The sequence below is a fragment of the Symphodus melops genome, assembly GCF_947650265.1.
Source record: "Symphodus melops genome assembly, chromosome: 16".
Lineage (NCBI taxonomy): Eukaryota > Metazoa > Chordata > Actinopteri > Labriformes > Labridae > Symphodus > Symphodus melops.
Window position 1 is genome coordinate 12,847,526 of NC_136706.1, and position 24,852 is coordinate 12,872,377.

Below are 24,852 nucleotides of genomic sequence, written 5' to 3' on the forward strand. Positions count from 1 at the left end.
CAGGGTTTTTATAATGATGACCTATAGAAGGACCATGGACAGTCATCAATGGCATATATAAATAAGAGAAATATAATTTAAGTTTGCAAACATATTGAATGAATAAACATTTAAACCTAGTAGGCAGAAGACCTTGTATGTATTTTACTGTGTTTTGTTTATGGTGAACTTGTATTTGATCTTTGTCTTTGGAGAGTAATTGAAAAACCGTACTATCCCTTTAAATGTAACTTTGTAAATCCACAGCTTTGCCTCACTTGTTGCAGAAGAGTCCTGTTGGTTTCTGCCCTCTGTTTGGACCATTTATCAAAAGTCACAGAGTGTGCTCCATCATCACTGCGAGATGTGTTTACTCTGTGTCATTTTGATAAATGAGAGATGTTAATGGAGACCTTACTTTACTCATGGTGATTAATTCTGCTATTGCTGCTTATATTGGGCTCAAGATTTGCTGACTTATTCACTCCCTGTCAACGGCAGTGATTACAGTATTTCCAATGTTGGTCACTCGTTATAAGTGCATTTATCACTGAAACAACAAAAAGGTACACATAAACATCCATTGTGAGGAAAATATAGGTACAAGACTATTTATTTTAAATAATGGGGCGTCCAAATGCTATTGCAGTGCTAAATGGTGAGGTATTTATACATCATGTTCATTTTTGTATATTTTAGTCACCATATTGTTTGAAATACATGAAGCAGGAAATCCTAGCTCCTCCTCGGTCTTCTGCAGCCCTGAGCAGATGTTACATATGTTGCCTGTGGGTCCAGACAGAGCCTTGGGACTCTGGAAGTAGGATTCTTCAAACTCCTTTATTTTTCTCCTTTCATCCACTCCTTCTATTCTATGTTTCTCAAGTCGGTACCAGCCCATGTGGACTGTGATCCTCATTATTGGCCTGTCTTCATTTACAGCGTCTTTCACCAATCCTCACAAGTGATCATTTCAGAACAGACTGCTGGGGAAGGATAAATGATGGAAGAGGAAGAAATGAAATGATTTTAATGTACATAACATCTGTGCATGACAAAAGCTGATAGAACAGGAGCCAATCAGCTTTATGTTGCTTTCTTAAAGCAGCAGCACAAATTGGACACTGTGAAACACTGTTATATTTCACATTATTGAACAAAAGTTTCCCCATGTTATGCAGCAGTTTAGAGAAGGTAATGTGCAGATTAAATTATGTCTCACTTCTTGTTGAGACATAGTGTTGACTTCTGATTGAAGTTTTTGTTTCTCAGAAAGAGTCAAGCAGAGACACTTTGTGGTTCGGCTCGAGGCCTAGCAAACACACTGAATGAATCCTTTCCCAGTTAAACTTGTGCTAAGCCTGTTTTGTTTTCTACAGCTTTGAGGCATGTGATTCTCCTTTTATTATCAAATGAAAAGCTTTCACGAGCCATTGCTGCTCGTAGCTGTTGACAGGCATGAAACCTCCTGTTGTCAGCCAACATGACTCGCATAACCCCTCATCACATAATGATCATTTGCCACTAATGGTCAAAATTAAGCAGAATCATCTTTAAAGTCACTGGAGGGCCAGATCTACAATAACCTCCTGAATGTTATTGTGAATTTAAAACTTTTCTCTCAGCTTTCCAGGCCAAAGCTTTGAATAGGGTATGCGGGGACATTTCTGAAAATTGGACTATAAATTCCTGTAAAACATCACATAAGTTAGAAATGAAAAACACAATACTTGTGCCCTATTGAAGGGATACACGCTTAAAGAAAGACCTCACTTCTGTTACTGCAAAGAAGTAATGTTACATCAAAGTTTTGAGAGTTAACTCATAGTCTTGAAAGTGCCACATCTGCCGTGTTTGCTAGTTCATAGAGTTTAAAAAAAACAACAACAAAAGACATTTGGCCTTCTTTAATATTAACTGTGTACCTGTGCAGAATATTTTGTATTTTTGAGTGTATGAGTGCGATCACAAGCAATGTCTCATGTTTGAGTGAGCAAGAACGTGTGATAGCCGTGTGCAGCTCAGTTCAACCAGAAAATAATAATAATAACAAGAATAATAATAATAATAATAATAATGATAATACATTTTATTTATAGGCACCTCTCAGGACACACAAGGAAACTGTACAACAATCAACATTAATCAAAAAAAAAAAAAAAAAGACAATGGATAAAATCATGCAAAAGGATACATGAGATGTAGGACAGTGTAATTTATATTGATATTGTTCAAATTAGTACACGATCTTGATGAACTTGAAGGTGGGTTTTGAATCAATATTATGTAACAATATTATAATAAAGAAATATAATAAAACCAATGCATGCTTAGAAGTTTCATTTTGTGTACAAGTATTCAACACCTACAATGTGGCCCCAATTGGCCCCCAATTGTGTTGTTGCCAACTGCTTGTGGTACCTACAGTCTGTAACTGTACTACGGTAGAGCTTTGATTTATCCGGCTCTTCTCCTCTGGAATCATCTCTCAGTCAGGGTCCAGGAGGCCTGCCTAAACAACCCCCATATCCCACATCCCACATCCTGTTGACGGCCTGCCTGAACAGCAACCCAAAACACTGCTAATCCAATCCTCAGCCTGTTGCTTCATGTCATCCCCTTCTCTCTCCTGCAAACATATCAAACTTTTTTTCATCTGTCCTATCCAGGAAAAAAAAAAGGCTGCTAAAACTTTTAAGTAGTCAAGCTTGACAGTGACTCATACAAGATCAACAGAGATGAGAGAAACTGTTTTGTCCACAAAATCACAAAACTTAAACGGCCTCACAGGAGTTTTAAATATTCCCTACAAATGGTCATATCTGCCCTTTTTGTAGTGTGGGAAATGAAGCATTTTTATTTGACCATTTAGTGAAATGGCCAGATAATAAATAATGATGAATATTTCCCAGAAGTTGTGGCTCCTGCTTTCTTTCTGGGTTGCCGAAAAAACCCTGGATAACCAGGATTTAGTAGTTATCATGATTGCATCCTAATTTTTATTTGATACATAGTCCTGATAATGATATCAGTCTATTCCATTAGGATTGCAGTGCTATAGTTTGTCAAGAAATTCAACCATGTGGAAAAGAAGGCCAATTCAAAGAGGTCGTTTTGCTACAATATGTGAAGACTTCAACATGTACAGCAAATGCACCTCAGGAACATTCGAGACATTCAGCTTCTGCTATAGTGAGTGCACGGAAGTTGCTCAACCACCATTTGAGGTTGAACCAAAGGCTTTTCACTGAAAAAAACAGGAGACTGGTGTGGAAGAGGCGATGCTTTGGCAGCAGTTGTGCAGTGTGAGCAACACTGGTGTAGCAGGGATCAGTAAGAAGGAAGTCAAGGTATAGTGACTGCATTGTTGTGGAAATGAGCCATGATTGGTTACTGAGTGATAAGGAGCAATACTATAAGCAAAAGGCTGTCAGCCGATTACAGCTTGTATAACTGCATAAACTAAAGCAAAGTTTCATTTTTAATTGACAAGAAAAATCCACAGGATAACTCCAACTCCTGCATCTGTGTAGGAACATGTACATGGATTTGTGGCATTAATCTTTACCGCCCCATGGTCAGTTAGTATAATGAATGAAATGGCTGTCCAATCCAGTAGATTAATCAAAATGCAATCAAAGTGAGCTGCATTTAATGTATGTTATGGATGTGCAGAAAAAAAAGAATGGAAAAAGACAGATCAGTGTTCCCTTGTTAAATCATCTCAGGGTAAAACACATTACAAAGACAGAATTAAGATGATCTTTTATGGCACACAAAGTTTAGTGGACAAACAGGAGTTTGACAGAAGCGCAGCATCTAATCAATTATCCTTAAACACTGCGAGCTCTGATTTACTCTGGAGGATTGATAGAAGAAACAGACGATGCAGAACACTTAGCTTCCAACTGATCTGCTCCAAGGAGGCAGCTCATTACATTTAAAGCATGATTACATCAAATACAATGCAGCTGTTCAAAACTCCACCGTTTGAATCTTTCACTCTCACGTATGGAAAAAAAAAAAGAAGGACTCCACAGAGTCACCATGTGCAAAGACACCATGTGTTGGCCACTCTATACAAACTTTATAATAGAGTGCTGAGGCAAGACGATAAATCATAGTTTGTGCTACCATCAACGAGTAGCTAGCTGGAGTTGTTTGGCTTGTTCTCCCAGTCTTTGTATTTTCTAAGAGGGGGTATACTGCTCAATTATGGGGTCGAGAAGCTATTACATTCTGTGACTGTGAACTGTTTACTCTATTTACATTTTGTAGTTATGTATGGAAATCCTAAAAACAAATGCACTTTTGTTTGCACATGGTATTGACCTTGTTTACAGCGAGGCAGTCGGTTTGTTTGTTTTTTTCCTGTCAGGGCACATCGACACTATTCACACGTTTGACCCCAAAAGTCAAAGTGAGCAGTACCGGCCCGCTGCAGAGGACGTATAGGCAAGTGCTCGGGGGGCTTGCAGTCCATAGGGGGGCCTCCTGCTAGAGTGAGGATGAAAAGTTGAAGATAATAAGAAGTAAAAATGTTTTAAACTTTCTATTAATGTTATTTAATCTAATGTCAAAATTCATGCTATTCAGTATTCCGCCAATTACATCACCTATTTAAAAAGGCCATATGTGCTTATTCCCTGCTCAACCTGATGCATCACAACATCACTGCTTTGTGTGGGAGGAGGGCAGACGAGTTATCAGACGTGAGTGACGCTCACTGTACTGATAAACATCCGCAAAGCTGTAAACCATAAAACTGTACGTCTGCTTTCTTGAAGTGTATGAATTTTGTGATGGGTGGTCGAATCGGTTCCAATAGAAGGAGCACCAGACAAAATCTTGTCTGGGGCACCAAGTGGGATAGGGCCGGAGTGTGAGTTCTCAGTATGCTTTGGCATGGTACAGTTGCTCATACGCAAGCAAAAGCAGGGGTTCACAATGTTAACAGGTAGGATCCAAGCCTTTTATTATCAAGGAATCCCAGTGTTTTGGTTAAATCTGATTAAAATGGCCTGGAATAAGTCACAAAAACAGTAAATGCAGTCATATTCTCCAATGTGCGGGCATGGACCATTTTTCCTATCTTGTAAACTTAGCATGCTTCATGATCACGCCATGTTCAAGCGGTAACCGTGCTCAGACATGTTGTGAGTGCAGACCAGTGGGGGAATGGGAAGTGTGGGGGCAATTGTGCTTTAGCACGGAACGGAACATTGTTGCCGAGTGTGAGTGCGCCCTCAGTTAAAGAAAAGGTCAACTAATCAGAGTTGGGAGAAAAATCGAACAAAAGCAAACTGGAGCCCAAAACCATTTTAGTGGACAGCCATCTTTAGGGGCAAGTGAATAATCAAACATGTCTGCAACATGAGGCCACTCATTACATAGTCAGATTATAAACTAAAACAGCCTTTTAAGAATATTGGACACTTGATTTCTCAGCACATTTTGACCACCACTGCAAAGACCATGGGCAAAAAGTCACCTGGGTAAGATTTCAAGCTTTGCTACCACTTTAAGGCAAGGTAGGTCATTTTCGAAAATGACCTACTGATTTTGAAAGTAGCATCCTGTCCGTTTTCGTATTCACATTTTCGTATAGGAAATTACCTACACTGCCTTTGAATATGTTGATAAAGACATTAACTGACTGGCTGAATTTTACAGAGTGATCAAATACTTTAAATATGCCACTGTTCTGCTCATCTCTCTGTCATAGACTGCAGTTCCATTAGACTCCAACCAGGCCCAGATGAGGAATGAGCCCTCTGCAGTGGCTCTGACCACAGCTGGGTCAGTCTCATCATATTGTCCTATTAATCATCAGCTCAGGGAGAGACTCACAGTTTCCAAAGATTTCCCTGCAGAAAGACTCAGATCTGTGCGATAAGACGCACATTTCCCAAGTATCTACTGGCTGTCCCAGTTTGGTGATCACCCTTTGACTCCTCGCTATCCGTCTCCCTTTATTTATTCCACTGATATTTTCTATTTACTTCAATAGCTTTGCAGCAGAAGCTGCGAGGACAGGAAGTTCCTTTTCCTTCTTCCAACAAAGACTCTGCTTTTTGGGATTTCTGTTTCTTTCTTTGAAAGGATGTTAGGTAGGAAGTAAAAATATTTGCAAAAGTAAAATTATCTTACACATAACATAGAGAACACACTCTAAACCATTAAAAATAACTTTCTCTTCTTCCATCACTTCATCGTATTTTCATCCAACCTCTTGGACCTCACTAAAAGTAAACGGTAGCATCTGAATTCATTATTGTTTGCAAGGTCATTTGGAAGTTGTGACTCAGACCCAAACAAATAAATGCAGCGACATCCCCTATAAAAGAAATCTCCAAAATTCTCGCCATGACATGGCATGAAAGTAAGGAGTCAGTTTCAGTTGTGGGTGCTAAGAAAAATCCTTCAATAATGATATAATACATGTTGCACTAAAGCAAATTTTATTATTAATGAATTGTTTTGTTTAGGATTATTAACTCCCAGAGTTGTTTTTTTTTCTTCCTGTCAGCACCTGTGTAAGATGTTTGTTTGCACTCACTGACTGTTTCCTCCTCTCTGAATCCTCGCTTGTGCTGTTCTTACTCTCTGATGTTCACTTTGGATAAAAGCGTCTGTTAAGTGAAGTGTGGAATTATTAACAGCGGCTCATAATTGATCAAAGTTAGCTTCAAAAAACATCCACTAAAAGTCACACTAAAACTGTGTCTTACGTCCTGACCGGACTGTGTTGTTGTTTCGCTCACTCTCACCATGTCTGCCACACCCTTCTGTTCCACACTGACACACATCTGAGAGCTCTCTCTCCTCGCCTTCTGAAACTGATCGGCTAATCAGCTGGAGATAAATGCCTCAGACAGCGTTGCGGGTCCCTTTCATTCTGCTGACTACAAGTGGATGGTGTCACTCGTATGTAGTGTGTTTGGAAGAGCAGAGTTCAGCTTTTTGAGCAAGATTAATTTAATAGCTGTAACCAGCAAGAAGCGTAGGTGCCATTTTCTTTAACCACTTTTTTCCTATTTAGTGGTAAGTCAGAGAGTTTAGTATTGTGTGGTGTTTCTATCAGGTTAGACGACTTTTATTTCAAGTCAGAGTTGAGGTTTTGATTTAGTTTTAAATTTGCTTCCAGTTGGCTGTTTTTCTGTCTTAGTTTCACTTTGTTACTGTGTTTTTGAGGGAAGTATTTAATTTTACTTAACAAATGACTTTGTGGAAATTGTTTTGGGGTTAATATTCTGTTTCTTGTAAATAAATATGTGCAAATATTTACTTTAAAAGCTTTTGCAATATCTTTTCCATCAATTATCTCTCTAATTTGTTATTTTACTCCTTTAGTTCCCCTAAAGAGTAATACGAGTACACACTGAGCGCGCATTAGAGCTCTTTGGACAGCATCAGTCAGTTACTGCTACTTGCACCCATTACCAATGGGAGATTTGTGTTTCTTTTCCCTTCCTTTATGCACACAATAGTATGTTCCCCCAATCTGATCCATGTCACTTCTCACAGTTCAGACTCACTGATTTCATCTAATGTTTGTCTTTGGCATGATGAGGGAGGGAAGCTGGTAAACGGTGGCACAACCAGCAGGGTTCCAGCATGGTTAGATAACAGTGTTCAGTGATAAATTAAAAAAAAAAAAAAACTACCTTAAGGAGTGCAGTTTTTAAGTGAAGCAGACTCCACAATTTAAAATCACAAGGCAGCGAAGCAGGGCGGCATTTCTGTTGGCAAATTGGAATTTAGCAGAAGAGGGAAGTTTTTGTAAAGGGTCTAAACTAATAGTTTATTAAAGCTCCATCATTTAAATTTCCATATAGCCATGTCGCTAAAATTCTCTTTAAAATACCACAATGTGAGTACAATGATTTAAAAAAAAAAAAAAAAAAAAAAAAAAAAAAACAGGAAGCAGGAAGTATTAAAAACAAAGCAAAGACTGCTATATGTTAAAAAAGACAAACAAAAGGATCACACATATTTCTGTACTGTAGGTTACCTTAGCTAACTATCCCATAAAATGGGGTAAGCTGTAGTGTCAGCTCCCACCTGCAAGTTAGTGTTCACACAAAGAGCTAAGACTAATTTAAACCATCCTGCCGAGTACAGAGTCGGCATGAATTTTGGATTAGACAATGTGTGACCTCAGGAGGTAAGTCTGCACAATTCAAAGAGCGCCATGTCTGGCCATGACGTCCACATTGTCTAGTTTTCCGGCTTTAAACTCTTCTTTACTTACCTCAATTGCCAGGATTATTTTTTCTTAGTTATGACTTTGAATTGCTACAATTGATACATATTGAAGTTCTATAGTTATACATGACGTGTTCTACTCAGACTTCCCACTCACCCTATAGAGAGCACAACCAGCACTTACAATCATACACTTTTAAGGGACGTGTTTGATAGGCTATTCCACAAACTTTCAAAACAAAAATTGTTCGGAAAAGTCAGGAGTCCTTGGACCATCAAAGAAGATTCTATTCTTTGGGTACCATTAGTCATTGAAACTCCAGCTCTCTTCAGTGATCCAGATCATTTGGCTCAGCTTGGCAGAAAGTACATTTCCAAATGGCTTCATTAGGCACCATTTTGTCATTTATTAAAATTTACAAATTTAGCTGTGATATGATCAATATGTGTGCATGTATTTTATCATTATTCAGTTTAACTATACTAAAGCATACTTCCTCGAAAAAAACGCTATCTATCCTCACCTGCTGTATGCACACTGTGCTTATCACATCTCTCTCTGCTAACACCGTCATCTCCCTGCTCCTGCTGCTTTTCTGTAATCACATCTAATTTGTACTACTGCACACACATGGGGACAGCATTCAGTCAGTGTGATGTTAACCTGCCGCTGAGGAGGGAAGAGAATAATCATTTTATTCTGATGTGACTTAAATAACAAAAAGGGGGGAAAATGGAATCCAGCACTCTCAAAATTAAACCAAGTTTCACTTTTGTGCCTTGCTGAGTGTTCTGTCTCCTATGAGGTCATGACTTCCTGTGATTAAAGCTCTTAGACCTTCAGCTCAGGGAGTAAAATGTCAAGTCTGCCTTTTGTGGAGGCTTCTGTATATTCTGAGACAGTGGGCAGGATGAAATGGGCTTTACCCCACCCTAATTTAATCCATCCCAGAGGTGCTGTCACAAAGCATTTCAGTTGCTCATGGGAAAAGGCCACAAGAAAAGGTCAATTTACTGACAGAAGGCTTCTATTGATTATTGAAATGTTACCTGATAAAAGTTGATACAATGATAAGTTTTAATCAGTCCCACATAAAACTCAAAGTTCATGAAGTCTAGTGTGATTTAGGTTGAAGACAAGACATGTAGATTGAAACGATCTATCATTGTCAAGTACTCAAAGGTTAGACGTTCTCAAGAAGGGGATATCTATTTCGACTTAACATGGTATTAATTGCCTTAATTGTTTCTGACATTGCCCGATAGAGGCAATGTCAGAAACAATTTCAGCTCACTAAATGCTGCTGCTTTCTAAGCATTAACTTAAATGATTACATAACTTTGTAAGTCTTGTGGATGCTGAGGATAAGATCTTACCAGTAATTTGATTTTTGTGGAGGACAGATTCCATTTAAAATACATGATTTAATGCCATTATTGATAAAAGAGAAAGTTGGTGCTGGTAAAAAAATAAATAAATTCAGCTAAAATTCCAGAAGTAAAGGCTCAATTGTAACAATTGTTTAATTTAGAGATGGGTCAAGAAAAGCTGTAATAATAACGAATAAACCATCAAAGACATCCAATCCACGTAGTGTATTTTTTTCTCTCTTTCTCCCTTATTGCAAAGACAATGTTTAAACATCAATAATAATAAAACATTGATCCCAATGATTTTGATTTTGGTTTTATTCTCTTTATTTCAGGCAGTTTAATACAACGGACACAGATGACCTGCATAATACAGCATCATACAGTCATTGCAAAATATCAACAGCAACTGCAGACTCAATTAAATTAAACAAACAAGTTAACCAATGCCCAAAAGGGAATGAGAAGAAGATTATTTATTTACTTAATTAATCCCCCATTCTAATAAATGAATGAATATAAACAGGTAGATGTGTGTATACTGTTTGGCGTTTATCCTTTGAATGTCTCTCAGTATGTAGCACTTTCCTTTAAAGAAGCATTAACGTAATCACATCAGAAAATGCTGAGAGAACACTTAACTTGGTTCCTGCAATGTTCCTCATGATGACGACCTAATTTGAATCCATCTGCCTGTCTCATCACTGGAAACACATGTTCATTTTATGAGTGCAATCAGGCTGTAAGCTCTTCTGCCCAAATGTTGCATGTAGTGTAACATGTAACTAGTTAATTTGCAAAAATAACTGACAGCATAACTTGTGATCTGTGAACAGTGTTCGATGCCTTCATGACGGGTGTAAATCATAAAAAGGCCCCCATATGAACAATATCTCCCCTCAATGAGTGTTTGTGTTTCTGGCCATTTTGCACATTAGTTAGAGTATTCATCACAACCAGTTGTGTATTGCAGATTACACACAGGTCTAACCATTTATTTTTCAGTCTTCATAGAGGTTACCCACTTCTAAATCCCCGCTGATTCACACTATTATTAGTATGCTGACATTTGTTTTCCCGATGGTGAAGGGACTATGTATTGTTCTCAGCCTGTGGTCTGTTTGCCAGTTAACAGAAGAAAAACTGCTCTCCTTTTGTGGTTTATTGTAATTTTGTATCCTTACTTCCTTAAGTCAAGCAAAGGAAGGTGAGTGTTTACGTGTAAATACAAAAGGCCTTCTTCTTTTTTCCAAGTGATATAAATGCAAGAGTCGTCTTATTTATGCCACTTATTATAACAGAGGCTGTTTATCCTCTGCTGGATAAAGCCCCTTAAAAAAACACTTTTGGGAAAATTAGAGTATGCCTACTTTTTCAGGCTCCACTACTCCACTGATCACCACCACGTTAATGATGTTGTATTGTTATAAAGAGCTATCTTTTTGGAATGCAGTAGATCTGAGGACATCCGGGGGGGGATGAGGCTGATTTCCCTGAACTTAGTAATGGAGTTGAGGTATAGTGTCTGTCGCTATTGGGCTTATTGTCACCAACATCATTTTTCTACATGCATAAAATGACAATAACATATGTTAGGTATTTTGTCCATTTGGTGATATTGCTTTCACAAAATTCTATTTTGTAATAGAAGGTTAAGTTGGGATATTTCCCACCTGCACCTGTGAGTGTGGTGAGTTTGAAAGGTCACACAGAGAAATCAGAAAGAAATTACACAAATGGGCAACAGTTCTGGAGCTAAAGTGACTTATTACAAGTGACAAAATCAAGTCATCAGATGAAATAAAGACACCCTTAAAGCTTTGTCTTTTTTCAATTATGATTAACTATTTGCAGCAGAATGTAAGTTGAATAATGTTCAAAAATGTAATTTTTCAACTTCAAACACATGTTCCGACTATCAGTCCGATAAATTAGGTCTAGAAGTTTTCCACGTTTCCACTTTGTTGTCACTTAAAAAAGGCAGACTGTGCGATATCTTACACATCAATATGGCCAAAATCAAATTTATCCTCTGTAAATGTCCCTCTGAGTCGTGACTGACTACAATGAGTGACAAACCTGAGTACAACCTGTACAGCTGGCAGAGCTGTGTTTATGTCAAGTTTACATGACGGCCTATGGAGCTGATTTAGTTAAAGCCAAAAGAAAAGAAGAACAACATAGACTACTCAGTGCTTAATTGGGTGTCACATATGATCTTGGTCATTTCGTCCGTCAATTTATGTGCAATATGAAGTTGGGAGTTAACCAACATTGGGTTAGCAACATTGTGCTAACATTAGCATGCTACCACAACAATGCAGGCTTCAGGTGATTGCAGCTCGAGCAAAGGACAATTTTGTCCGACACTTGATGGTGCTTAATTATGGTGCGTTCTAATCGATGACTCTCTCTCCTGAAAACTTAAGTGAAGAGAGGTTGGAGGTGTGTTAACTGGAGGAGAGCGGAGGCTTCAGAATGGCGGATGTGTCACCAAAGAGCATTTTGTTTTGATTGAGTGCTGGGACACAAGGGGGACAGATACTGAATCAAACAATCCAACATTCTTCCTTTAAAGTTGAAATACATAGGTAGATACAGGAATTTCACATCTGTGTAATTCTTGAATTTAAGCAGTTGAATATTATGTTTTATTAATTTCTGCATGTAGACCCTAGTTGGGCCATCCCATTCAAAAGTCTGGTTTCATCCCTGGTGATTGGTAGAGAGAGGGAGAGCAGTGAATGTGCATGTAGCAGTGTGTTTATCGATTCGGCTGCAGGTATCATTTGAGATCATCTTCAAGACTACAAGAAAAAGAACAAAAAACACTGAGATTCTAGCCAGCGACCTCGGTGACTATACCTACATCATCCTCCTATATTATAGTATGGAGGAATTAATTTACTTTTCATGTGCACAGTAGAGTGCAAGCTGAAAATGAATCTCTCCCTCTCACGTTATTATTCTGTTATTTATGGATGTCTGAGTCAGTGCACACCTACAATTGCTTGAATTGCAGTTTGCCTCTGCCCTAAATCTCCTCAAGACAAATCATAAACACCTTATTGAGAGACCATGGTTTCTAATAAAAGCCATAACATGTGTCTTATGTACGACTTAATCACCACATTAATCACCTTAATATTGTGAACAAAAGCAGATAAACAACCTCAAAGATGCCAAACCCAAAATTATCTCATCTATCCCATTTTCACAGAACAGCCTGATGGATTAGCAGGGCCTCATTTGAGAGGCCCATAAATATTCATTCATTAATTTCATACTTTGTTTAACCCCACCTGGAAGGCTTTGCTCTGTGTGAAATAATGATAAGAGCCCAGGGTTCCCATTAAGCCTCTGACTAATCCCAATAAATCCTATTTCGTGCACAGTGCAATCCAACTTGACTTGTCTTGCTCCAAAACGAAAGTGACGGCTGCGGCACCAAGGCATTTGTCCACATTGCGTGATGTCTTGTCCAACCTGTCGCTCACGTAGGGGATCACCTGAATTGATTGCTGAACCTTGACATGTCGAGCTTGTGAGGCATGTCTGCTCTCTTTTTAATGCGCACCAATATATGAGGCAGGCGATCAAGAGAGTCGAAGGGTCATTTCTAACAGCTTTGTCCAACATGACAGAGAGCTGACTGTGCTTTTATGAGCTCCCTAAGGTCACTGTGGATGTTAAACAATCCGTTAAGTCATACAAAATATTTCAGTACCCTTCTGGATTGACGTTTCTGCAATTCAAAAATTCAATTTCGACCTGTTTTCGTCCTTTCACAATACTGAATTTTGACATGTTGAGCTATAACTGACAATGGTGTCTAAATACGCATTTCTCAGTCATGCTGTTCATGTTGCAAAGGGTTATGGATACACGGTGGGGAATAGCAGGATTTATTTGACTCTCCGCAGAGGCAAAAATCTATCTAATGTGACGGATTAATCCCCTCTGAGAAGTATTCAGCGAGATCAAAAGAATAGACTTAGAGCGTTTAAAGTTTCCTCATGTTCCTGCTGTGGTCTAATGCCCTAATTCTGAGAGCTGATTACTGAGTATTAGTAGTAAATGTTACTCAAGAGACAATCATGCCATTATTTGGATACAGCCTTTAGCTGTATAAAGCATCTCTCTCTTTTTTTTTTTTTCCAAATCCACTTTGCTAGATCATGCAGAAAAACGTGTTTCAATGCAGACTAATATAAAGCAGAAGGTGTAACGTATGAATGCTGTAAATCTAAAAGAGAATGTAAAGCTTCTGTGGCACTCAAGCTCACCCAAGAAATATTAAAGACTCATGGCGGAGTAAAAAATACAGTCTTTTCACTGGATTGTTCAAGAAATAAAGAGACCCATTCCGACCATTTTAAGGGCTTTTAAAACCCCCTGCTCCTCGGTGTACACTCCCTGTGCAGCCTGTTACTGAGGCTCTGCAGACTGACTGTTAGGTCAAGGGACTTGGAGTTCCTTCATTATTTTTGCTTTCAGTTGATTGAAAATCATGCAAACTGTTGATGGTGTTATTTTCTCAATGATTCTATGCTCTTGACACAGGTTCCGGAAAGTCCCTTGTGCCTGCCACTGTAGTATCCATGCTTTCATCCCTTTAGTGCAATTTATCCTTAGTTGTCTCTTCGTTTCTTTTTTCCACAAAAAGACCAAGGTCTGACAACACGATTCCCTTTTTCTATGGCGTTATCATTGTGCCACATTGGCGAGAGGCCGATGAGACAGTTCTGAGAGCGCAGTGGCTCTTTCGCGAGCACATACTTTCATTTTGAACAGCAAATATATATCTGACCAAACCAAAAACATGATCTATGCTCGCTCAACTCTTTGTACATGCTCTCTCAACCTCCGTGTGCTCACGATCAGCTCTGCGCTCAACACAGCGTCTCTGTGCTCTCAACATGCATCTTGCGCTCTCAACTTGCCTCACGCGCTAGCTCGAGGCACACCCTCATTAAAATTGCAGCCAGCAGAACCAGCCAATCAGAGATGGGGGGGAGTGAGTAATTCTGATTGGCTGTTTACATCCAATCGCGTAGCTTCCAACGGAACTGATCTCCTGCAAGTGGTCAGATATATATTTGCTGTTCTAAATGAAAGTATGTGCTCGCGAGAGGGCCACTGCGCTCTCAGAACTGTCTCCTCGGAATCTCGCCAATGTGGCACAATGATAAGGCCATCATTTTCATGTATTTATTCTCGATTAGAAGTATCTATATTTAAATAGGTGACCGACAAGCAATGTGATAATTTTCTTCTTGTATCATAACAACAGACTACTGCTGCCTAACTGGCATGGAGAGTTATTTCCTTTCACGCATGAGTAGAACTTAAGTGGTGTTTGGCCGCCGGCTGTAGGCTTCACAATGTGTTCAAGGGCAACTTTTGACCAGGACAAAGGCGTCGTGAGGCAACGGGAGACGACGCCACAGTCGGCGTTCGTTGCCACTGGTTCTTCTGCATGCCGTCTGCGTGTTATGATGTAATTTATCACCCCGCAGGTGTTCTGCATTTCTTTTGTTAAGAGGTTTTTGTCTTAATTTGTTGTTTGTTCATGAAGTTTGATGCTTCTATTGACATTGATTTTCTACATTTTATGTTCTGTTTATCGTTATTTCCTTATTTTTACTCACTGTAATCTTCAAAAACTAAAAATGAACCATTTAGCTATTGTTATTTACTCTCTCTAAAAATATTTCTGTCACATTTTATGTTATATTACCTTATTTCCCTTTTTTTGGGTGAGTACGTCTTGGAAAAAAAAAAGGTCTAACTCTGCTGCATTTACAAAATTGTTCATTAATGGTTGCTGTCACTGCAGAAAGAAAATAATTTCCCTGTGAGTAGTTTTACCCACCTTCACAGCAAGTCTTGCAGCTAAATTGTGCAATAAATCATAGGAAACTTATTGGGCCAAGCTTCCCACAAGGGTCTAACACCAAAGATAGTGGGCTTGTTTTAATTTAGGTGGGATAAGACGCGTGCCTTAAAGAGCAACACTTGAATGAAATGCAATCAAAACACAACAATCATGTGCAATCCTCCTGCTGCCAATCTCAAACATGTTATTAAAACCATATCATATAGCTGTTCATATCTGGCCTTCTTAATAAGTCCGAACTTTGTGATGCAAGCAAAAAAGAAAGAACGAAAGAAAGGGAAGGGAGTCAGACGCAGAGAGAGGCATAAATCATCCACCGAAATGAAATGAGCGCACGGGGAGCCTGTTGTCTTTGTTGCTGTCTGACTACAGAGCGTCAGCAGGCTCACTTACCCTCATGGTTTGCTCTCTGGCCATTTCTGAATACAGCTCCTCAGGTTATTTAATTGCCAACTTAAGAATAGGTCATCACAATGTCTGTGGAAGAAGCACAGAAAAAGCTAACCAGCCATTATGAGCAACACATAAAAGATGTATGTACCCCCAGTGGTGGAAAAAGGAGCACATGTAATGATTAAAGTCACCTTTAATACATATTCCCTAAGTGTTACTTCTGTCACATGTAAGCAGTTTTATAATAATATTTCTGAAGCACTTAGAGGAAATAATAACTTGTGAATCTCAAAGGTTCATATTCTGGAAACATTAGGTAAATCTTAAATTCATTTCTTCGACAGCATGTCTTCTCAACTTGTGCTTTTTGTTTAAGTGCATTCACAATGATGCTTTAATATCAACTGTCACAGCTTTAAGTTGTTCCTGTGCTATTTGTCCCTTCTCCACTTACATTGTCCGCTGCGCTCCCCAGCTGAAGCTACTGGCCCTTTCTATAAAGCCACAGTTTAAGGAGTGCAGACTTTTGCATGGTCATTGAGTGAGCATTTTTTGGGTCCACCTCAGTATACTGAACATTTCAGGATTGATACTAACTTCTGGGTGTTTTTTTGCAGTATAGTTCAGATGCATCCTTTCAGGAAATAAATATACTGTATGACTGTATACAATGCTGTGCAAAATCAAATGTAAAAGGTCCCTTCACGTGCGCCTCCATATCAAAACACCGCGGCAGCAGTCACTCTATATAAATGTCACTATTGCCATGAGTTGTCACATCAGCTCCCTCGGAATTGCCGCGTAAAAAATACTTGGGGTCTGGCAGAAGATGAAGCAAATTCGCTCCGGGTGAATCCAGAGCAAAAAAATGTGGCTGTTTGCGTTCCCATGTACAACTCCTCCTGGAAACAGCCTGAGTTTCGGAGGAGATTTCTGGGAGTGTGAAAGCCTTATAACTTAGTAAGTCACCAGGCGGCATTTAAGCGCTTACCACTTTATTACTTTTCCTTTCTTACTTCTGGTGGTTATCCTGATGAGGGGGGACGTTTCTTCTGAGTATTTCAGTTGGCTTTATCATTGGTCTTCTGTGAGGCACTGATTCAGAAATGTCGTGAACTTGGTAAATCAAGAAAGACTATCCATGTGGATAGAACGATAGAGCCACTTTATCATGGGGCGTAATAAATGGGGGCTAGCCTATTTGTTAAAATCTATATTCCATTACTTAACCACTGACACTCGGCTGGTATTGAGTGTTTTTTGTTGTTGTTTTTTTTATAACCACACAACGTCTTCTAATGCAGTTCCACTTACCATTGTCTGAATACTTAAATGACTTTCTGGTCTTTTCGCACTCTGCATTACTTGCTTCACTCTGTGCTTTCACAAGTGCATAAGTCGGACCTATATGGACAAATTTGAACAGAACCCAGACATAGGTTGTAAATAATAGAGGGGACAGATAAAAGCTTTGTGATGACAGCTACAAAGCCAGTCTCCTCCATCTCTATTGTAAACTGTACTACACAAGCTCAGCTGTGTTCTTTTTTAGGCTTAATGAGCGACTCTGATTTCATTTTTTTTTGCTAAATTTGGTGTTAAATAGAGCTATTGGGAGCAATAACTGCAGTACATGAATCCTAGGCTTCCTAATGCTTGAATATAACTCCTTTTTTTTTTTTAAGCAACTCGTAGTTGAATTACAAAAACGTTAAATTCACCAACATTTTTGTGAAATAAATTTGAACTTCGTCGTTTTATTTCAGCTTTTAGTGGCTTTCAGTGAAATTACTTTTATAACCTGAAGCTTTTATTTAAATAACTGCAGTTCAAAACAGATCAAGTCCAACAAACTCATTAAACTAAAGCCAAGAAGAAGAAGGGGTTAATTGAGCATCTCATTTTCAGCTTTACTGACTGATTCTTTTGAATTTGATCTAATACACACTTTGGTGATGCCTTCAGTGTTAGCTCCTGAAGTCTATCTAAATAACCCTTGAAATGCTCTCCCTCCATATGTCTTCATTATTCATGAGCACACTCACTTTGAAAATGTGATGCGTGGTGATGACTCAGATGAGAAAAGTGCATAGGGAGAATGAGAATCTTTCGCGTTGCTGATATGCGTAGTGAAAATGTTACGACAACAGATTAAAGTATTTATGAAAGAGTGGCCATCCCTTCATTTGAATGTGTGATCTGCTCTGTGTGCAGCTACAGTATAAAGGCTACTGTGGCTACCTACAAGCTGCACTGATTTGCAAGTCTTTTCAGACAACTGCTGTATCTTAACCACGAGTGTAAGCCACAGAGTGGCAATTGAAACAGATTTCTCGCTATTGGTTGCAAGTTTACAATTTTATTTCTTCAAAATGAGTAAGGAAAGCCCTGCAAGAGAAGCTATACATGAAGTTGAACCATTTCTTTCCTGGTGTGATCTAATGTCCTCTCTGGCCCAAGTTTATGACCTTATAAGGTTTATGTTTTTAAACTTGTGGAGATATAATTCAATGAAATAGCCTTGTCCATAAAAACTGGTTTTGAATAAGTATTTTCTGGGCCAAAAAAAGACAAAAAGTGCAGGATCACAAAGATAACAGTGCTGGTAGAATCCGACTGAGTCTGATGGAAAGGTGTTTTGTTGAGTTATTAATACTCTTTAATCGAGAAAGGTCAAGGCAAGTGCACCACTGCCCCATGACTGCTTCACTTTTAATTAGTCCTTTTATTTTTTACTCCTTTTATTTATGCCAAAAAAGTGACATGAGATCCATGTTTTATATTGTACTTGACACTTATCAAAAAAAATAAAATCTGATAATAAATGGATGGATAGAACTTGTGGATTTCCACCAATTGCCCTAAAATGTTGTCATATAATAAGTAACTTTAAAAGTGTTTGTTATTGATGTGAGCCTTTCAAACCTGTCCTCCACCACTCTTCTTTGGTTGTGTGGGTCAATTAATTTACCATGGCTTTGGCACCCATAGGGAGTGTTGTAGATATAAACTGTTTAAAAATATGCAAAAAGAAAAAATCCAGTTTTCTCACATGGCAAGAGAAAACTGTAAACCCAACAAAAATTAGAATAACAACAATGTTCCCCAGGTGTTCTTCATTCTGACATCGTTTTCCAAATATATTTTGGCTACATATAATCCATCTGAGAAAATAATGGACAACTCCAACTCCACTGTGCTGCCAGAATTGGGGGAGAGGTTTTTGTGACAGAGGTATGATTGAAAAGGATGTAAACTGGCAAAGATGACATATGTAGTTTTTTTTTTTCAAATCCACAAGCCTATTATTCTAATTTAATTGCTTGAAATACAAAATACCTAAAATGAAATACCTAACTGGGGCACCTTAGGGCGGCATTAACCTTGGGTGGCTGTAGCTTAGTCTGTAGGGTCTTGGATTGGAAACCGGAGAGTCGCCGGCTCAGTCTTGGCACGGACCAAGTCCGGAAATTGGTCCGGTAGCTGGAGAGGTGCCAGTCCAATTCCTGAGCACTGCCGAGGTGCACTTCTAACCAAACCCCAAAACTGCTCTGGAGCGCTCACTGTCGGCAGCCCCTTCAATCTGAGACCTCTCCATCAATGCATGTCACTAGGATCCTGTTTGTGCATGACTGTTTATTTCGGACTATTTGTGTGTTCATGTTCATTAAACAGAGTGTTAACCGAATTTCCCCTTAAAGTATAAATTATTATTATTATTCTTAATCAGACACAAAAATAACAAAAAATGTAAATATAGATCAAATCTTCTTCACATTCAACTCTGTCACAAATTGGAATCAGAAATACTTTATTAATCCACTTCTGAAAAGTGTTCATTACACTTGCTTTTATACAGCAGTCGAAAAAACAGATATAACATATGGACTAAAACAGAAATATCCTTATGTTATGTTCCGTTCAAATCTGACCGATTTAAAAGTTTCATCTATGACAAAAGTACTTAAATTGATCAGACTGACCTAAAACAACATGTGTAGTGGTGAACAGTGTAGATAGCAGAGACATTTTCATAGCTCAAACAAGCCCACTTGAGTTCATAACAGAATCCAAATTAGTTTTTATTGTTCATTCACACATACAAGGAATGTGACTTAAGCCTTCACATTTTGGTCATGTTCTCTGACTGAAGCTGGATGATAGTCTGTGTTTTGAATGGGGGAGGGCAGGGGCATTTTTAATGAGGCTGCCAGCAGAGGGGAAGAAACTGTTCTTGTTGCAGGAGGTTTTGGTCCTCACAGAATGCAGCCTCTTACTAAGAAGGACGGCTCTCGAATATTCCATGTCGGTTAGAGGGCTTGGCCACTATCCTACCTGCACGGCGTAGGGTCCTGGAGGTGTATAGGTTGCGTCACCCTTTTAGACGAGATATAATGCAAACCTTACTATAATATAAGGTAAAATCTTGCACAATCTTGTTACTTATAGTGAATGTGATCAAAAGTCAATTTTCCAATTTGAGGCATGTTGGTATAGTTTCACAACTATCATTGATTTTTTTTTTTTACATTCAGTAATGGTTAGTCAATTATGATTAAATTAAAAAAAAAACAATAATAATATTGAAAAATATGACCAAGTTAAGTCTCTCTCTTTGGTCAATTGTTGAGTCATCATTGGTAGAAAAAACCTGTAACTGGATGGTCTGCCCAAACACTGCTCAGAGTGCACTACATCATTCCCTGAGGCAAAACTTTCTCGGCTCACACTTTCAGTAGGCTACACTGGTCTTCAATGAAAAGCTGCTTGAGTTCAGCCTGTATGATCTATTTACTGTCACTGCACGTCAGCCTTCTCTGCCCTAAGGCCAGGGAATGTTCCCTGTTTTCCTGATTAGCCACTCCAGGTTGGTAAATTGTGAAAATCAAAACTTTTCCAGGCTGGCATTTATTTTTACAAATGTAGTCGCACTTTTTTTGACTGCTGCTGATTAACTCTATGACCTCTCTTCCAACCACATCTTTCTTCTTCCAAATAGCTGATTAAAATGTTACTCTCAACATAACATTAGAGTATCAGAATTTAGAAATACTTTATTAATCCCAGGGGGAGATTTGGTGGGCCGACCCTTTTTATTCACAACCTATAGCCTGCTGTGACTCTAATTTTTATTTTTTTTATTGGTGCGATAAGCTGACAAACTGGTGAGATATACATGACAAATAAAGTCCAAAAACAAGGAGAAGGGATTTAGACAAAACAAAACAGAAAAGACATAGGACAACAGTTACAAAATACAACAGAAAATAATTAAATGAGTTAATGCAAAATAATGAGATTTCAATAGACACACATCAACTGACAACAAAGTAGCACTGCTGTGACTCTTTTATCACGTGTGCCTTTTCGCTTATTTTTATTTTTTTTTAAATGCAGATTTTATTTTGCACAAGTGAATGCAATTAACTCCTGGGCAAATGACCTCCAATGTACCCATGCTCATTATTAATTTTCTTGTTCTTTGTTATCCAATAAATTATTGAGTTAAGCATAGGTGTGTTTAAATATTCCCTACAGCTTCAGACTGCTACTTTTAAATTCTCTCCACTCTTAAAGTTTTCTTAAAATGTTCAATTGATAGGCCATACTTTACTTCTGTGGAGTAGTTTTTGTTCTTTTTGTGACGGCTCGATGTATGGAGCTTCATTTAATACAAGCACATTCAGTAAAATAAAACAATCTAAATAAAAAGCTATTTATACAACTCACGTTGACGATTTTTAATCAGAAAAGTAGTATGATTCGTGATATATCGATGCGTGTAATTTTACACAATTTTGGCGAACAAATGTGTATTTTAATATTACAGACAAATTGTCGAAAGTGCGGACCAGCTGTATCGCTGCATTCACTTATTTCCAACATGGCGACTGACGGGACGTAGAAAATTGTTGTGGGGTATTACATTACGGAATAGTGTAGCATTTGGACCACCTTCAAGCTATTTCTTTACTAAAACACAACAACTGCGCGTACACTACACCATTTATTGTTTTTTTTTAATAAGTGTGAAATGCATCGTCGCGGAGCGGCAAAGAAAGAGCACAACAACAAAGCTGTGAAGAAGGACGTGAGTGACAGCGAGAAATACGCCGACCTCTTGGTGTTTGGATATGCCTGCAAACTATTTCGAGACGACGAAAGGGCTCTGTACCACGAGCATGGAAATCACCTCATCCCATGGATGGGGGACAAGAGCATCATGATTGATAGGTCGGTTGAACAAACTTAGACTGAAACATTATGCTAACCATCTCTCCTGTCCGTTAGCCTGTTTCAGAGTCGAAGGCACCACATGGAGTCTGTCTTGCAGAAGCTTGGAAATGAATGCAAGTGACAATGAATGTGTTATTTATTACCCGTTAACGTGTTTTCGGATACCCTAAACCGACAACAAATGGTTTCTGAAGTTTTATAAAAAATAAAAAAAAACATGCGAAGATACAATTCCCTGCCAGCATCAGCTAGCGTTATTAGCCTTGTTGTTAGACACCAGCAGTAATAACTACTGCAGTCTAATGAAGCTCTAATACAAGCAGTGTTTGAACGAATTTACACTTTCATCACTGAGAAAGAAAACAAATAAACATCACGACTCACACAGTGGTTCAAACTGCACTCAGGTGTGTTGTGTGTGTTCTCTGAACATTTCAAAACCTTCAAGACTTTGTGGGTTAGCTCGGAGGTGGGATTTTGCATCTTGGCATGTTGGGAGAATTTCCTCTGGAAACTATCTGTAGGCATACTTTACACTTAAGTGTAAAGAGTAAAATGAGAGCATGACAAAGACCATGTTTTATATTTCCAGTCTCTTTTAAATTGAGTTTCTGGCAAAACGCCTTGATGTTACACTGTGCTTGAACCAGTAATCCCAGAGCAAATTCTAACCAACACTGAAGTTACTGCAGTTAAGGTGATTCAAAATGTAGTAATGACAATGAGAAACTTACTCTGGTACAGTCATTGAAAACTGACTGAAAAGACATCGACTGCAGTATTTCTTCAAAACGTTGCTGCAGGTGACGCTTCACCTCCATGCAGAAAAGGAAGCACGCCACCCAAAACTTGTTCTGTTATTCTTTTGAATCTTCTTGTTCTGCAGTGGACTGACTTGTGATTCATGTGTACACAGCCTTTGTATGTGTGTCTTTATCACGTAACCCAGTTTCCCCCCCCTCAGCAAGGTAGGCTAAGGGGTCCTGCCAAACCCTGAATGCCAACAACAGCACCCCGTTTCTTTGTCTTCATGAAGAAACTTCAACTGAGAGATGGCGTAGAGGGACGAACCTTGGAAAATGTCGTCCATTTGGGTTCTTACGGATAGGTATTTATGTACCCGGGTTTGTGTGAATGTAACTTTCTTTGCAGATGTAGAAGTATTTGATGAGAGTTACAGGGGGGAAATTGAACCCTGTAAGGTAAGAGACGAGTTGCTTTGTTTTTCTTTGGTTTTGTCTTTTTTGGTTTGTTACACCTGTCCAGAAAGGAAATAGCAGCAGAAAGCTTGTTTGTTAGGTGTCATGACAGCACCATTAACACTAAAGCCCGAGGAATGTATTGTTCTGTTGACGCACTTTTCTGTTGACAGTATTTTTAGAGATTTTGACAACTTGTAGTATTTTACCAGAATACTCCGTCTTGTCAGACTTACAGAGGTAGAGCATTTTCATTTCTGTAAACTTTGGTTTAAGGTTTTCCTTTCCTTGGTAAGTAGTCGGATATTTTGCATAGAAAGGCTTTGCTGACTTCCATCTCTCTAACCCTGTTTATCATCCAACAGATACGATGGGCGCGGTCACTTACATGACCTTTCAGAGTATGACAGCGGTTCATGGAATACCTCGTACCAGCTGTCAGAGGAAGAGGACAGGATCGAGGCGCTCTGCGATGAGGAGAGGTACCTGGCTCTGCACAGTGACCTGATGGAAGAGGAAGCCAGACAAGGTGGGCAATCAATCAAATCGAAAATTTAAAATTCAAGAACAAAACACGAGTCATAGAGTATATGACGTTCCCTAAAGTGGTAGTTTGAGGTCAGTGTCACCCCGAAAACTACACAGTGCATCTTTGTTTTTTTAATTTTATTTGGATATTGAAATGTATCTGTTCAACACTACTATAGCTGTCTTTATGTTTTGTCAGGGAGACTTGTTTTCCAAAATTAAAAAAAAACAAAACAAAAAACCTGAGTCTTCAAAAGTCCACCACCGTGTTTCCACCAAGCGGTTCAGTTTGGTTCGACGCGCTTTCTGTGGCGAGATCCTCAAATAACCGACCCGTACCATGCTACTTTTTGGGAGCCCTCTGTTGGGGTGCCAAGTATATCGAGCCGACCCTAAAAGGTGGAGCTAAACACTGCAGTCTGTTGATTGGTCGAAACTTTCCGCGTGTCAGCGGCAAACACAACTCCGCCATGTTTAGATACCCAGTCGATTGTTTATTCGTCGGTAATTCTCCTCGCGGTACAGAGGAACAGAGAGCCTCATGTCAGTGACAGAGTAGATGAATTGCTGGATGTTTTCCGTCGTTTTTTTTTTTTTTTTTCCTTTGTTGAATTTATTAGCGGGGTTAGCTGTTTGCAATTAGCTGCTATCATGTGACGCTATTACGTAGCTGACGCGGCTATCATGCTGACACGCCGCCTACCAAATAGGGCACAGTTGGCTGTGGAAACGCAAACCGGATCAGGCTTTACTGAACCAAACTGTACTGATCCGTACCGGACCGCTGTGTGGAAACGGGGCTCAACAATTAAAATATATTAAAAAGTGAGCTTGACTTCAATCTGCGCTGCACCTGATAGACCACTTTGTTCATTGCATAGAACGTATGGAAATACAGGATAATGGTGTGAACAAAAACGCTGTGTGGTGAAGACACAGCAAAGTGCTGACTCACCGCACATGTTTCTTGTCTTTTAAACAAGACCTGAGATCACTTAGCATCTTGTGTAAGAACCATAGCTATGCAACTTATAGGAC

The 24,852-nt window shown here is 39.0% G+C and overlaps 1 protein-coding gene across 5 annotated transcripts in view; it reads left to right on the forward strand.

The window, feature by feature from the left end:
• The first annotated feature begins 21,710 nt into the window (after window positions 1–21,710).
• Window positions 21,711–24,852, forward strand: part of sfswap (splicing factor SWAP) — a 56,339-nt gene continuing 53,197 nt past the window's right edge. For 3 of the 5 annotated variants that reach the window (XM_079364260.1, XM_079364262.1, XM_079364261.1), the window contains exons 1-2: window positions 21,711–22,084; window positions 23,652–23,815. In XM_079364260.1, the coding sequence (XP_079220386.1) occupies window positions 21,885–22,084; window positions 23,652–23,815 (364 nt within the window). In that variant the 5' untranslated portion in view covers window positions 21,711–21,884. Of the gene's footprint in view, window positions 23,196–23,651; window positions 23,816–24,852 lie in introns of all 5 variants that reach the window. The other 2 variants (XM_079364264.1, XM_079364263.1) reach the window with 2 other exon arrangements.